The sequence below is a fragment of the Hyla sarda genome, chromosome 5 (assembly GCF_029499605.1).
Source record: "Hyla sarda isolate aHylSar1 chromosome 5, aHylSar1.hap1, whole genome shotgun sequence".
Lineage (NCBI taxonomy): Eukaryota > Metazoa > Chordata > Amphibia > Anura > Hylidae > Hyla > Hyla sarda.
The window spans coordinates 373,353,737-373,366,918 of NC_079193.1; the positions used below are offsets into that span (position 1 = coordinate 373,353,737).

At 44.6% G+C, this 13,182-nt stretch overlaps 1 protein-coding gene across 1 annotated transcript in view; it reads right to left on the reverse strand.

Annotated features, from left to right (window-relative positions):
- Positions 1-13,182, reverse strand: part of TRAPPC9 (trafficking protein particle complex subunit 9) — a 602,485-nt gene that overhangs the window by 304,899 nt on the left and 284,404 nt on the right. The window contains exon 20 of the mRNA XM_056522817.1: positions 4,081-4,234. Within this exon, the coding sequence (XP_056378792.1) occupies positions 4,081-4,234 (154 nt within the window). The remainder of the gene's footprint in view (positions 1-4,080; positions 4,235-13,182) is intronic.

The following is a 13,182-nucleotide window of genomic DNA, read 5'->3' on the forward strand; positions in this document are numbered from 1 at the left end:
ATGGCTGGATCGGCACGTAGCGTCTCTCTCCAAGTAAAAATGGGGCCAATGGGGAACACAACAACACTTCCAAATCAAGTATGGAACTACCTGGTCAGGACAGATGTCTATAACTCCAATGTCTGACGTGTGGGTGGAAATTTGGGCTTAAAGGGGTACTCCACCCCTAGACATCTTATCCCCTATCCAAAGGATAGGGGATAAGATGTCTGATCACGGGGGTCCCACCGCTGGGGACCCCCGCAATCTCGGCTGTGGCCCCCCAGACATCCAGTGCACGGAGCGAACTTGAGGCTCGTGATGTCATGGCCATGCCCCCTGAATGCAAGTCAATGGGCGGGGCTGTGATGGCGGGGCGGGGCTGTGACATTACAAGCCTTCCAAACAGAATGCCAGGTGCTGCAGGGAGATCGCGGGAGTCCCCAGCAGCGGGACCCCTTTGGATAGGGGATAAGATGTCTAGGGGCGGAATACCTCTTCCACCCCTTCAGGATGCGGTGATTTTTTATTTTACTTTTTCCCTCCTCGGCTTAGAACAGTTTCAAGTCTTTCAATTAGCCACTAATTATACTTTGAACTAATTGTACTTTGACATCACTCATTTCACCACAAAATCTACAGCAAAGCCCCCCATCTCCCCCCCCCCCCCAAAAAAAAGGGCAAAAATTGAAGGAAAATTGTGGAGCACATATCGAAAAAACAACAACACGATTTAAAAAAAAAAATTTAAAGTTGCCGACCCCTCAAAGCTAGAATCAGTTACCTGATACAATGATGAAATGATAATAATAATGACTGGATCGTGCTTCAATTATAATATGAAAATGTAAATTTATTACACAATATAAAATATATTTCAAAAAAATTTACATTTTAAACAGTAAACCCTCAAAGCACAGGGCCCTTGTGCCGAGGGAATTATAGTATAAAATAATGAATAAAATAAAATGACAATATCAACAATCACCGATATCAGGTAAGTGATGCTAGCTTTGAGGGGTCGGCTACTTTTTACATTTTTGTCTTTCTAATCAAAACACCAGGTGTAGGTGTACAGCCCTCCTACCTCGGCTAGTTAATTGTGAGCTGCACATGCCCAGTTTTTTAACGATTTATAAAAAATGTTGAAGGTTTTGTTTCTACGTTGTGAACTTTACGCAATGCAGTTAACAGTTAAAATGTCGCATTATCTTTTTTCTGTAGGTCCATGCGATTAAAATTTATAGAGGTTTTAATTTATTTTACTATTTTTTGTTAGAAAATAAGATCGTCCTCTTCTGACCCCTATAACACATTTATTTTTCCATTTACGGGGATGCATCATTTTTTACGCAGTGATCATTTCATTTTTGCTTAGATGGGATTTTTTTTTTATCATCAGTTTTTAATCATTTTTTTCTAGTATCTGACCAAAAATCTGCAATTCTGGAATTAGATTTTTTTTTTGGTTTGTTTTTTTACGCCATTCACCATTTTTGCCCGCGGTGATACCAAACATTTTGTTTACATTATTTTATAATAAAAAAAAATAAAAAAACCAATGGGAAAGGGGGCTGATATAAACTTTATTAGAGGAGTGGATTATTCTTATTGATTTATGAGTGAATGGCGTGGAGGCAGGTGAGGGACCTCCGGCCATCATCTCAACTGATTGGGACCCCATGATCGCACCTCGGAGGTCCTGATCAGCCCCCATCCAACTGGCAACGCTATTTTCGCACGTTTAGATGCCACCGTCGTCTTAGATTGCGGCATCTGAAGGGTTAATGGCAGACACAGGCGATCACACCAATGTCCGGCATTAGCAGCCAGGGTACTTACAGGGTATGAAGCGCGCTCAACTTGTGAGCTTGTGACCACAACCAGAGCGCACATGTATGCCCTTTGTCGTTAAGATGTTAAAGTGGTAGAACCGGGTCATAGCAAGTGGCTAGGTGGGTTTTCACCGTTAAGGCGAGGCCCACGTATAGTTTTATTGTCACGTTTCTGCCATGACAGATTCTTAAAAACTGAAGGTCAACCTTTGCAACCAATGTTTTACTATTGCAGATCTATGCGTCTCCATGGTAACAGACAACAAACAATCCTGAGTAGTCTGATCGTGTAGTCATACCGTCATCTATCTGTTACCTGCCAAATGTATATTGTTTAAAGGGGTACTCCACCCCTAGACATCTTATCGTGGGGGTCCCGCCACTGGGGACCCCCGCAACATAGCATGCGGCACCCATCTGTTTCTTGTCCGGAAGCAATGGAGGGTCCTGGTCCCGTCCACGGGAACGGAAGTTCGTGACGTCACACCTCAGCCCCATGTGAAGTCCGTTCCCCCCCCCCCCCCCCGTCCGTCCGTCCCGCCTCCGCCCCCGTGTGACGTCACGCCCCGTCCCCTCAATGCAAGTCTATGGGAGGGGGCGTGACAGCCGTCATGCCCCCTCCCATAGACTTGAATTGAGGGGATGGGGCGTGACATCACACGGGGGCAGAGTCGTGACGTCACGGACTTCCGTTCCCGTGGTCGGGACCCAGACCCTCCAGCGCTTCCGGACAAGAAACAGGTGGGTGCCGCATGCTATATTGCGGGGGTCCCCAGCAGCAGGACCCCCGCGATCAGACATCTTATCCCCTATCCTTTGGATAGGGGATAAGATGTCTAGGGGTGGAGTATCCCTTTAAAAAGCAGAAAACAGATGAAAGTATGACTACAGGATCAGACTACAGAGGGCTTCTTTGTAGTCTGTTACCATGGAGACACACATGTTTGCAAAGGAGTTGTAGACACATTGGGGATAATTTTATAAAGCAATTTCTTTTTTCTTTTTTTCTTTTTTCTTTGGGGGGGGGGGGGGGGGGGGGGGGTAGGAGGGGAACTCCACTGTGTGTTTTCCGCTTTACCTATTACTGTGGCGCACATAACCTAGTAATTGTGGTGCATTTAAACACAGCTTACACTGATCTTTCGACTCCCGGCAAAAACTTGGCTAAAGAGCAGGACTGGAACATAAGCAATTTCTTTTTTTTAAAAAAAGGTTTCTGGAGCATAAATATTTGCCAAACCTTTTTTTTTTTTATATTTAACATCAAAACTGACAAAAAAGTTAATTTCACTTTAGTTAACCAGGGCTATTATAGATTTTTTTTTTTTTTTAAGATGCAACAAAATCCTTAAAGGGGTATTCCAGGCAAAAACTTTTTTTTATATATCAACTGGCTCCGGAAAGTTAAACAGATTTGTAAATGACTTCTATTAAAAAATCTTAATCCTTCCAATAGTTATTAGCTTCTGAAGTTTTCTGTCTAACTGCTCAATGATCATGTCATGTCCCGGGAGCTGTGCATGATGGGAGAATATCCCCATAGGAACTGCACAGCTACCGGGACGTGAGTCATCAGAAAGCAGTTAGACAGAAAACAGCAACTCAACTTCAGAAGCTAATAACTATTGAAAGGATTAAGATTTTTTAATAGAAGTAATTTACAAATCTGTTTAACTTTCCGGAGCCAGTTGATATATAAAAAAATGTTTTTGCCTGGAATACTCCTTTAACACAAAAAAAATATATATGACAGATTTTCAGTGAGAAAAATCAGTCATGGGAACTAGAGATGAGCGAAGTTACAGTGATTTCATTCGTCACGAACTTCTCGGCTCGGCAGTTGCTGACCTTAGCCTGTATATATTCGTTCAGCTTTTAGGTGCTCCGGTGGCTGGAAAAGATGGATACAGACCTAGGAGAGAGTCTCCAGCCCACCAGAGCACCGGAAAGCTGAACTAATTTATGCAGCATAAAGTCAGCAACTGCTGAGCCAAAAAGTTTGTGACGAATCGAATCACTGTAACTTCGCTCATCTCTAATGGGAACTTCCGCAGAAAATAGAGGCATGCTCAGATCTCCGCTGTGACCGAGGTTTCAGAAAATGGCTTAGCCCCTATCAATGGGGCTAACTCGTGTCCAGTTTGGGACATCCCAAGGCCTAAGCCCCTATCAGAGAGGATTTTGCTGTTACCTCAGGTGGTTCTACACAAAGGCCATGTTCTTCTAACACAATCCGGAATAACAACACCGGTCTAGGAAAGGATATGATCTTCCAGCGGATGTCCAGCTTGTTGTTTATCTCCAGACCCTTCGCTTGCTGCCGCTCTTCCTCCATTTCTCTCTGGTTGGCAAACTGCATGTTGTCTTCTGAAGGCTCCGAGATGTTCTCAAAGCTGAACTTATCCACCTGAATGGCCATCCTGAAAAGAATACAGGGAGAAGAGGTGTTAAAGAACCAGAAATTATAGACATTTTTTAAAGAGGCACTATCATTATGAAAAACTGTTTTTTATCTTGTATTACTACTGATAAAACTTTTCAAAACATTTATTTTAAAAAATGTCAATTTTCATTCATCTAAGGTCATCTATCTTTATGCAGACAGACTACTCTGTATTTTGCAGCATACTGGATACCGGCCGTAAAGTGTGTTGGTATCCAGTATAGGAGATCACCATTCCACCACTACAGCCCTTCAGATGTTCCTAAACTTTTTCCTAAAAGTTTTGCAACAGCTGGGGACACAATCTTTGTAAAACTCTGTTTTAGAGCTGTGGATTCTCCAGCTGTGTGCCTCCAGCTCTTGCAAAACTACAGACAAAGGATGTGTGGGCATGCTGGGAGTTGTAGTTTTGCAACAGCTAAAGGCAACACTGTTCCTAACACAGTGCTTTATAAACAGTGCAGCTCCAGGTGTTGCAAAACTACAACTCCCAGCATGCTTGAACAGTTAAAGATTTCTCTGAATGACAAAGAAGCTGATCAGACATCCAGGTGTCTGTGAAAGCTGAATGACACACATAGTGACAGCTATGTTGATTAACATCCAGCTTTACTAGGAACAGATAGAAAATGTATGCATAAAAACTACTGTGCAGTGATTTGCAGACTGCCAGGCTGCTCCCAGACTCCGAGCAGAGGAGTCATCACAGTGAGGGAGAGAGATGGACACGCCTCCTCCACAAGGCAAGAACATAAAGCAAGTAAGCAAGATAAAAATGCTATTTGTTTGCGATATATAGGTCCTAGACACATAAAAAGTATATGTACATGATCAGGATTAGTTACCCCTGTACCCGTTTCTTTTTTTAAATTTTTCTCTAGGAATAGCCCCACATGTTACATGGGTTATGTTTGGTATTGTAGCTCAGCTATATTTAAGTGAATGGAGCTGAACTACAACACCAGATGTGGCCATTAATGAGGCGTGGCACTGTTTTTGGAGGAAAAAAATCCAGTGGCTAATTCACCAAAACACCCTACGGGCAAATTTTCTTTAAGGACATATGAACATCATAGAGATCGATCTTGTGTGGGTGCAGGTAAAACTCACTATGGGAAGACGCTGACCCATCCTAATAAATGACCAGCATGCAATACCTGAAGGGGCGTTGCGTGAAGTCACGAGGGGCGCTATAGACTGAAGGGGCGTTGCGTGAAGTCACGAGGGGGCGTGTCTGTGACGTCACGACCCTCACAGCCAGCACCCAGCGTTCGTAACTAAATGTTCTGAACACTGGGGCAGTGGAGTAACCCTTTAATAACTTGCATGCAATACAGTTGTCCCTCAAGTTACAATATTAATTGGTTCTGGGACGACCATTGTATGTTGAAACCATTGTATGTTGAGACCATAACTCTATGGAAACCTGGTAATTGGTTCTACATGCACCAAAATGTAATTTAAAAAAAAAAAGGAAAAAGTGAGAATTAAAGAAAAATAAGTAGATAACTAATAAAGATATAGCAAATCCTTACATATAAAAGTAAGAAAGAGCTGCTGGAGCTGTAAATCACTGTCTATGTCAGTGTTTCCCAAGCAGGGAGCCCCCAGCTGTTGCAAAACTACAACTCCCAGCATGCCCGCACAGCCAAAGGCTGTCCGGGCATGCTGGGAGTTGTAGTTTTGCAACAGCTGGGGGCACCCTGCTTGGGAAGCACTGGTCTATGTAGAGGACAGGAGCTTCTTCGGGGTCCTGTACAGTACACACAATGGAGGACATGTATCAAAGATTTTACCCCTGTTTTGTGTGTATTTTTTTGCGCAAAATTTTGCGCAAGCCCTTTTTTTACGCATTTTTTTGCGCACGTTTTGGTAGAGCATGTCCTCCAGATGTGGCCTAATCGGGGTACCTTGGAGTGACATCTATAGTACACATGGATTAATTAATTGCATACTTTTCCTTTACACCAAAAATTTTGCCGCAAGAGCTGATTTTTTTTGCGCAAATATAAGCCATCTTGGACTTAACGTAGCAAGATGCTCTAAATCATCGATTCTATTTTCCAAAGAGTGGATTGAGGAGATTACTACATTTACCCGCAATTTATGAAGCTCATTGCGCTTGATTGATAAATTTAGCGCTTCTGCGCATAATTTAGAATTTGGGAAAAGGGGTAAAATGCTTCTACCATACACAAATAATGATACATGTCTTCCAATGTCCTTAAAAAGTAACATGGAGCCGCCCTCACCTGGTGTCCAAAGGAGCAGCTAATCCTGGCTCAAAGAGTAGTACAGAACATGTAATACCTCCCTGTACTGTAGGAGGCGCTACGAGACACAAGTCAGTGCATACGCTTCAGTAGTACAGGAGTTTTACCAGTGAATGCCCATTCTGATTGGTCAATTCATTGACAGGTATCACAGATCTGGACTGTCCATAACATCGTATGTTGAGTCTGGTTTCAACTTACAATGGTCCAGAAAAGACCATTGTATGTTGAAACTATTGTATGTTGAGGCCATTGTAAGTTGAGGGATCACTGTACCTCGTTTCTCCTATAGTGGCCACTGCAGGGTAATTGTATTACTTGGTAGTGTCCAAGGCCTGACCTGCATCGATCAGCTGATCACTCAGAAAAGCAGCAAGAAATATCCAAAAAGATGAATAGGAAAGTCGTAGAAACCAACGGAGCACGGTTAATGAATCAATGAAATGTATTAAAAACCATCAAGGTCTATTTGTACTGCGATGAAGGCGGATGAAGCCCAGATAACAGCCGATCAACCATAAAAGAGATATCGTCCGCCCTCGCAATGTGTAACGAGCAATTAAAAGCTAATTAAAACCGCACCATGTTTGTTTCTGGACTGAGATCTGCAAACAGAACAAGATAATAAAAAGAAATTAAAAATTAATATAAATCTACGGTTCCCTGTGCGGCGCTTCTTTTCCTGCCGATCCCAGGCTTTCCTATGGGCTTGTGGCATAAAATTAAGCAACATAGAGAAAGTTTATTTAAACAGAAGGAAAATTGTGTCATAAATTCCCAAATTCATTATCTGTCACATTATTTGGAGCTCAGCGCTATATGGAGGCACTTATTAGGAAGTATATACTAAAGGGGTTTTCCTACAAAAAAAAACTTTTGTAAGGGTTTTTTTTTTTTTTGCTCCTTCCTCTTCGTAGATGTGACTCCAAAGACTTTCAATGAAGGTATTTGGACATGTGCTCCAATGGCTCTTGCTGGATGGATCACTATCAAAATAAATAAAGCCCATGTGATAACCTCAACTTACAGGGGTACTCCGATGGAAAACAAATTTACAGATTTGTAAATGACTTCTAATTAAAAATCTTAATCATTCCAGTACTTATCAGCTGCTATATACTCCACAGGAAGTTGTGTAGTTATTTCCTGTCTGAACACAGTGCTCTCTGCTGTCATCTCTGTCCAAGTCAGGAACTGCCCAGAACAAGAGCAAATCCCCATTGCAAACCTCTCTTACTCTGGACAGTTCCTGACATGGACAGAGGTGACAGCAGAGAGAACTGTGGTCAGACTTAAAAGAACTACACATCTTCCTCTGGAGCATACAGCAGCTGATAAGTACTGGAAGGGTTAAGATTTTTAAACAGAAGTAAGTTACAAATCTGTATAACTTTCTGACACCAGTTGATTTTTTTCCACCAGAGTCAAAATATCGCTTTATGGGGGGAGGTTCTCTAAGTGTAATCTAAGCTTAATTAGAATGCATCTATTAACAAAGCTCGGTTAGTGCCATGATCTATAGAGCGTGCTAACATGCCTAAAGTGCCACACATTGTCTAACTACTCTAATGCAATGTCTATAGAAAGCCAAAAAAGTGACCAAATTGTACAAAACGGATCCTTCAGAGGGCCACACATATTGAACAATATACCGTAATATTCAAAGTATACGCCATACTTTGGCTTTGCAAGGGATGAACAGAGAGCCTACATTACCTAGAAAAAACTTTGCAGTACCCAGGAAGTGTCATGGAGCACCCTTTCCATCTGTATGGTATAAAACTACGATGATCAGTACCATTTATTACTAAATGACATACAGCAATGCTAACCTGTCCAATATGCCATAATTTGCCCAGATATTCTCATACAGCCATATTAGGCAATAGAGAACTAAATATTGTAAAAGCAGTTCCCACAGATTAAAATGAAGTCTAGCGAAACCTCCCAAGTAAACAAGTCCTTTGAGAAGACACTCTTTCATCTAGGCCGCCTTTTTATTGTGACGGCCTCACCAAACTGGAGCAAGAAGGAAAAGGACATTAAGGGAGAGATGCTGGATAAATGAATAGTAAGCAGGAGAAGGGAGGCTGTCAGACGTAGGGAACGTGCAAAACATGGCACTGTGCAGAGAAGAGCCAAACTGAGGACTAGGAATGAGAGAGGAGGTCATGTTGTGAATAAAGAATAAGGGGGGAATCATGCTGGCACAAGGAGTGCAATGGAGTGCTATGCTGTACACTAGGAATAAGATGGGGAGCCATGCTGGGGACTAGGAATGAGACGGGAAGCTATGCTGTGGACTAGGAATGAGATAGGAAGCCATGCTGTGGACTAGGAATGATATAGGAAGCTATGCTGTGGACTAGGAATGAGACGGGAAGCTATGCTGTGGACTAGGAATGAGATAGGAAGCTATGCTGTGGACTAGGAATGAGACGGGAAGCCACGCTGTGGACCAGGAATGAGATGGGGAGCCATGCTGTGGACTAGGAATGATATAGGAAGCTATGCTGTGGACTAGGAATGAGACGGGAAGCTATGCTGTGGACTAGGAATGAGATAGGAAGCTATGCTGTGGACTAGGAATGAGACGGGAAGCTATGCTGTGGACTAGGAATGAGACGGGAAGCCACGCTGTGGACTAGGAATGAGATGGGGAGCCATGCTGTGGACTAGGAATGATATAGGAAGCCATGCCGGGGACTAGGAATGAGATAGGAAGCTATGCAGGGGACTAGGAATGATATAGGAAGCTATGCCGGGGACTAGGAATGAGATAGGAAGCTATGCCGGGGACTAGGAATGAGATAGGAAGCTATGCCGGGGACTAGGAATGAGATAGGAAGCTATGCCGAAGATAAGGAATGAGATAGGAAGCTATGCCGGGGACTAGGAATGAGATAGGAAGCTATGCCGAGGACTAGGAATCAGATAGGAAGCTATGCCGGGGACTAGGAATGAGATAGGAAGCTATGCCGAGGACTAGGAATGAGATAGGAAGCTATGCTGGGGACTAGGAATGAGATAGGAAGCTATGCCGGGGACTAGGAATGTGATAGGAAGCTATGCCGAGGACTAGGAACGAGATAGGAAGTTATGCTGGGGACTAGGAGTGAGATGGAGATCTTTGCTGGGGACTAGGAATGAGATGGAGATCTTTGCTGGGGACTAGGAATGAGATGGAGATCTTTGCTGGGGACTAGGAATGAGATGGAGATCTTTGCTGGGGACTAGGAGTGAGATGGAGATCTTTGCTGGGGACTAGGAGTGAGATGGAGATCTTTGCTGGGGACTAGGAATGAGATGGAGATCTTTGCTGGGGACTAGGAGTGAGATGGAGATCTTTGCTGGGGACTAGGAGTGAGATGGAGATCTTTGCTGGGGACTAGGAATGAGATCGGGATCTTTGCTGGGGACTAGGAGTGAGATGGAGATCTTTGCTGGGGACTATGAGTGAGATGGGGATCTTTGCTGGGGACTAGGAATGAGATGGAGATATTTGCATGGTACTAGGAGTGAGATGGAGATCTTTGCTGGGGACTAGGAGTGAGATGGAGATCTTTGCTGGGGACCAGGAGTGAGATGGAGATCTTTGCTGGGGACCAGGAGTGAGATGGAGATCTTTGCTGGGGACTAGGAGTGAGATGGAGATCATTGCTGAAGACTAGGAGTGAGATGGAGATCTATGCTAGGGACTAGTACTGAGATGGAGATCTTTGGTGGGGACTAGGAGTGAGATGGAGATCTTTGCTGGGGACTAGGAATGAGATCGGGATCTTTGCTGGGGACTAGGAATGAGATGGGGATCTTTGCTGGGGATTAGGAATGAGATGGAGATATTTGCATGGTACTAGGAGTGAGATGGAGATCTTTGCTGGGGACTAGGAGTGAGATGGAGATCTTTGCTGGGGACCAGGAGTGAGATGGAGATCTTTGCTGGGGACCAGGAGTGAGATGGAGATCTTTGCTGGGGACTAGGAGTGAGATGGAGATCATTGCTGAAGACTAGGAGTGAGATGGAGATCTATGCTAGGCACTAGTACTGAGATGGAGATCTTTGGTGGGGACTAGGAGTGAGATGGAGATCTTTGCTGGGGACTAGGAATGAGATCGGGATCTTTGCTGGGGACTAGGAATGAGATGGGGATCTTTGCTGGGGACTAGGAATGAGATCGGGATCTTTGCTGGGGACTAGGAGTGAGATGGGGATCTTTGCTGGGGACTAGGAGTGAGATGGGGATCTTTGCTGGGGACTAGGAATGAGATCGGGATCTTTGCTGGGGACTAGGAGTGAGATGGGGATCTTTGCTGGGGACTAGGAGTGAGATGGAGATCTTTGCTGGGGACTAGGAGTGAGATGGAGATCTTTGCTGGGGACTAGGAATGAGATCGGGATCTTTGCTGGGGACTAGGAGTGAGATGGAGATCTTTGCTGGGGACTAGGAGTGAGATGGAGATCTTTGCTGGGGACTAGGAGTGAGATCGGGATCTTTGCTGGGGACTAGGAATGAGATGGAGATCTTTGCTGGAGACTAGGAATGAGATGGAGATCTTTGCTGGGGACTAGGAGTGAGATGGAGATCTTTGCTGGGGACTAGGAGTGAGATCGGGATCTTTGCTGGGGACTAGGAATGAGATGGAGATCTTTGCTGGGGACTAGGAATGAGATGGAGATCTTTGCTGGGGACTAGGAATGAGATGGAGATCTTTGTGGGACTAGGAGTGAGATGGAGATCTTTGCTGGGGACTAGGAATGAGATGGAGATCTTTGCTGGGGACTAGGAATGAGATGGAGATCTTTGCTGGGGACTAGGAATGAGATGGAGATCTTTGTGGGACTAGGAGTGAGATGGAGATCTTTGCTGGGGACTAGGAGTGAGATGGAGATCTTTGCTGGGGACTAGGAATGAGATGGAGATCTTTGCTGGGGACTAGGAGTGAGATGGAGATCTTTGTTGGGGACTAGGAATGAGATGGAGATCTTTGCTGGGGACTAGGGGTGAGATGGAGATCTTTGCTGGGGACTAGGAGTGAGATGGAGATCTTTGCTGGGGACTAGGAGTGAGATGGGGATCTTTGCTGGGGACTAGGAATGAGATGGAGATCTTTGCTGGAGACTAGGAATGAGATGGAGATCTTTGCTGGAGACTAGGAATGAGATGGAGATCTTTGCTGGGGACTAGGAGTGAGATGGAGATCTTTGCTGGGGACTAGGAGTGAGATCGGGATCTTTGCTGGGGACTAGGAATGAGATGGAGATCTTTGCTGGGGACTAGGAATGAGATGGAGATCTTTGCTGGGGACTAGGAATGAGATGGAGATCTTTGTGGGACTAGGAGTGAGATGGAGATCTTTGCTGGGGACTAGGAATGAGATGGAGATCTTTGCTGGGGACTAGGAATGAGATGGAGATCTTTGCTGGGGACTAGGAATGAGATGGAGATCTTTGTGGGACTAGGAGTGAGATGGAGATCTTTGCTGGGGACTAGGAGTGAGATGGAGATCTTTGCTGGGGACTAGGAATGAGATGGAGATCTTTGCTGGGGACTAGGAGTGAGATGGAGATCTTTGTTGGGGACTAGGAATGAGATGGAGATCTTTGCTGGGGACTAGGAGTGAGATGGAGATCTTTGCTGGGGACTAGGAATGAGATGGAGATCTTTGCTGGGGACTAGGAATGAGATGGAGATCTTTGCTGGGGACTAGGAGTGAGATGGAGATCTTTGCTGGGGACTAGGAGTGAGATGGAGATCTTTGCTGGGGACTAGGAATGAGATGGGGATCTTTGCTGGGGACTAGGAATGAGATCGGGATCTTTGCTGGGGACTAGGAATGAGATCGGGATCTTTGCTGGGGACTAGGAATGAGATCGGGATCTTTGCTGGGGACTAGGAATGAGATCGGGTTCTTTGCTGGGGACTAGGAGTGAGATCGGGTTCTTTGCTGGGGACTAGGAGTGAGATGGAGATCTTTGCTGGGGACTAGGAGTGAGATGGAGATCTTTGCTGGGGACTAGGAGTGAGATGGAGATCTTTGCTGGGGACTAGGAGTGAGATGGAGATCTTTGCTGGGGACTAGGAATGAGATCGGGATCTTTGCTGGGGACTAGGAATGAGATCGGGTTCTTTGCTGGGGACTAGGAATGAGATCGGAATCTTTGCTGGGGACTAGGAATGAGATCGGGATCTTTGCTGGGTACCAAGAATGAGTAGCCTTGCTCTGGTCCATGAATCAGATGGGGAACAATGCTAAGAACAATAAACAAGAGGATGCACTATGCTGGAGGAAACTAAAGTCGACAAATAATAAAATATATTATTATTCCTCATTATTCATCTTTATTTGCTTGCTGTACATTCTTACTGATTCCATTAGGCGTACAATTTTTATTTAAGAGCACCCATATAAAGGACAACTTTTTGCGTAAATCTGGGTTGTTCATCTCAAAGAAGTTCCAGTACTTATCAGCTGCTGTATGCTCCACAGGAAGTTCTTTTCTTTTTGAATTTCTTTTCTGTCTGATCACAGTGCTCTCTGCTGACACCTCTGTCCATGTCAGGAATTGTCCAGAGCAGGAAAGGTTTGCTATGGGGATTTTCTCTTGCTCTGGACAGTTCCTGACATGGACAGAGGTGTCAGCAGAGAGCAC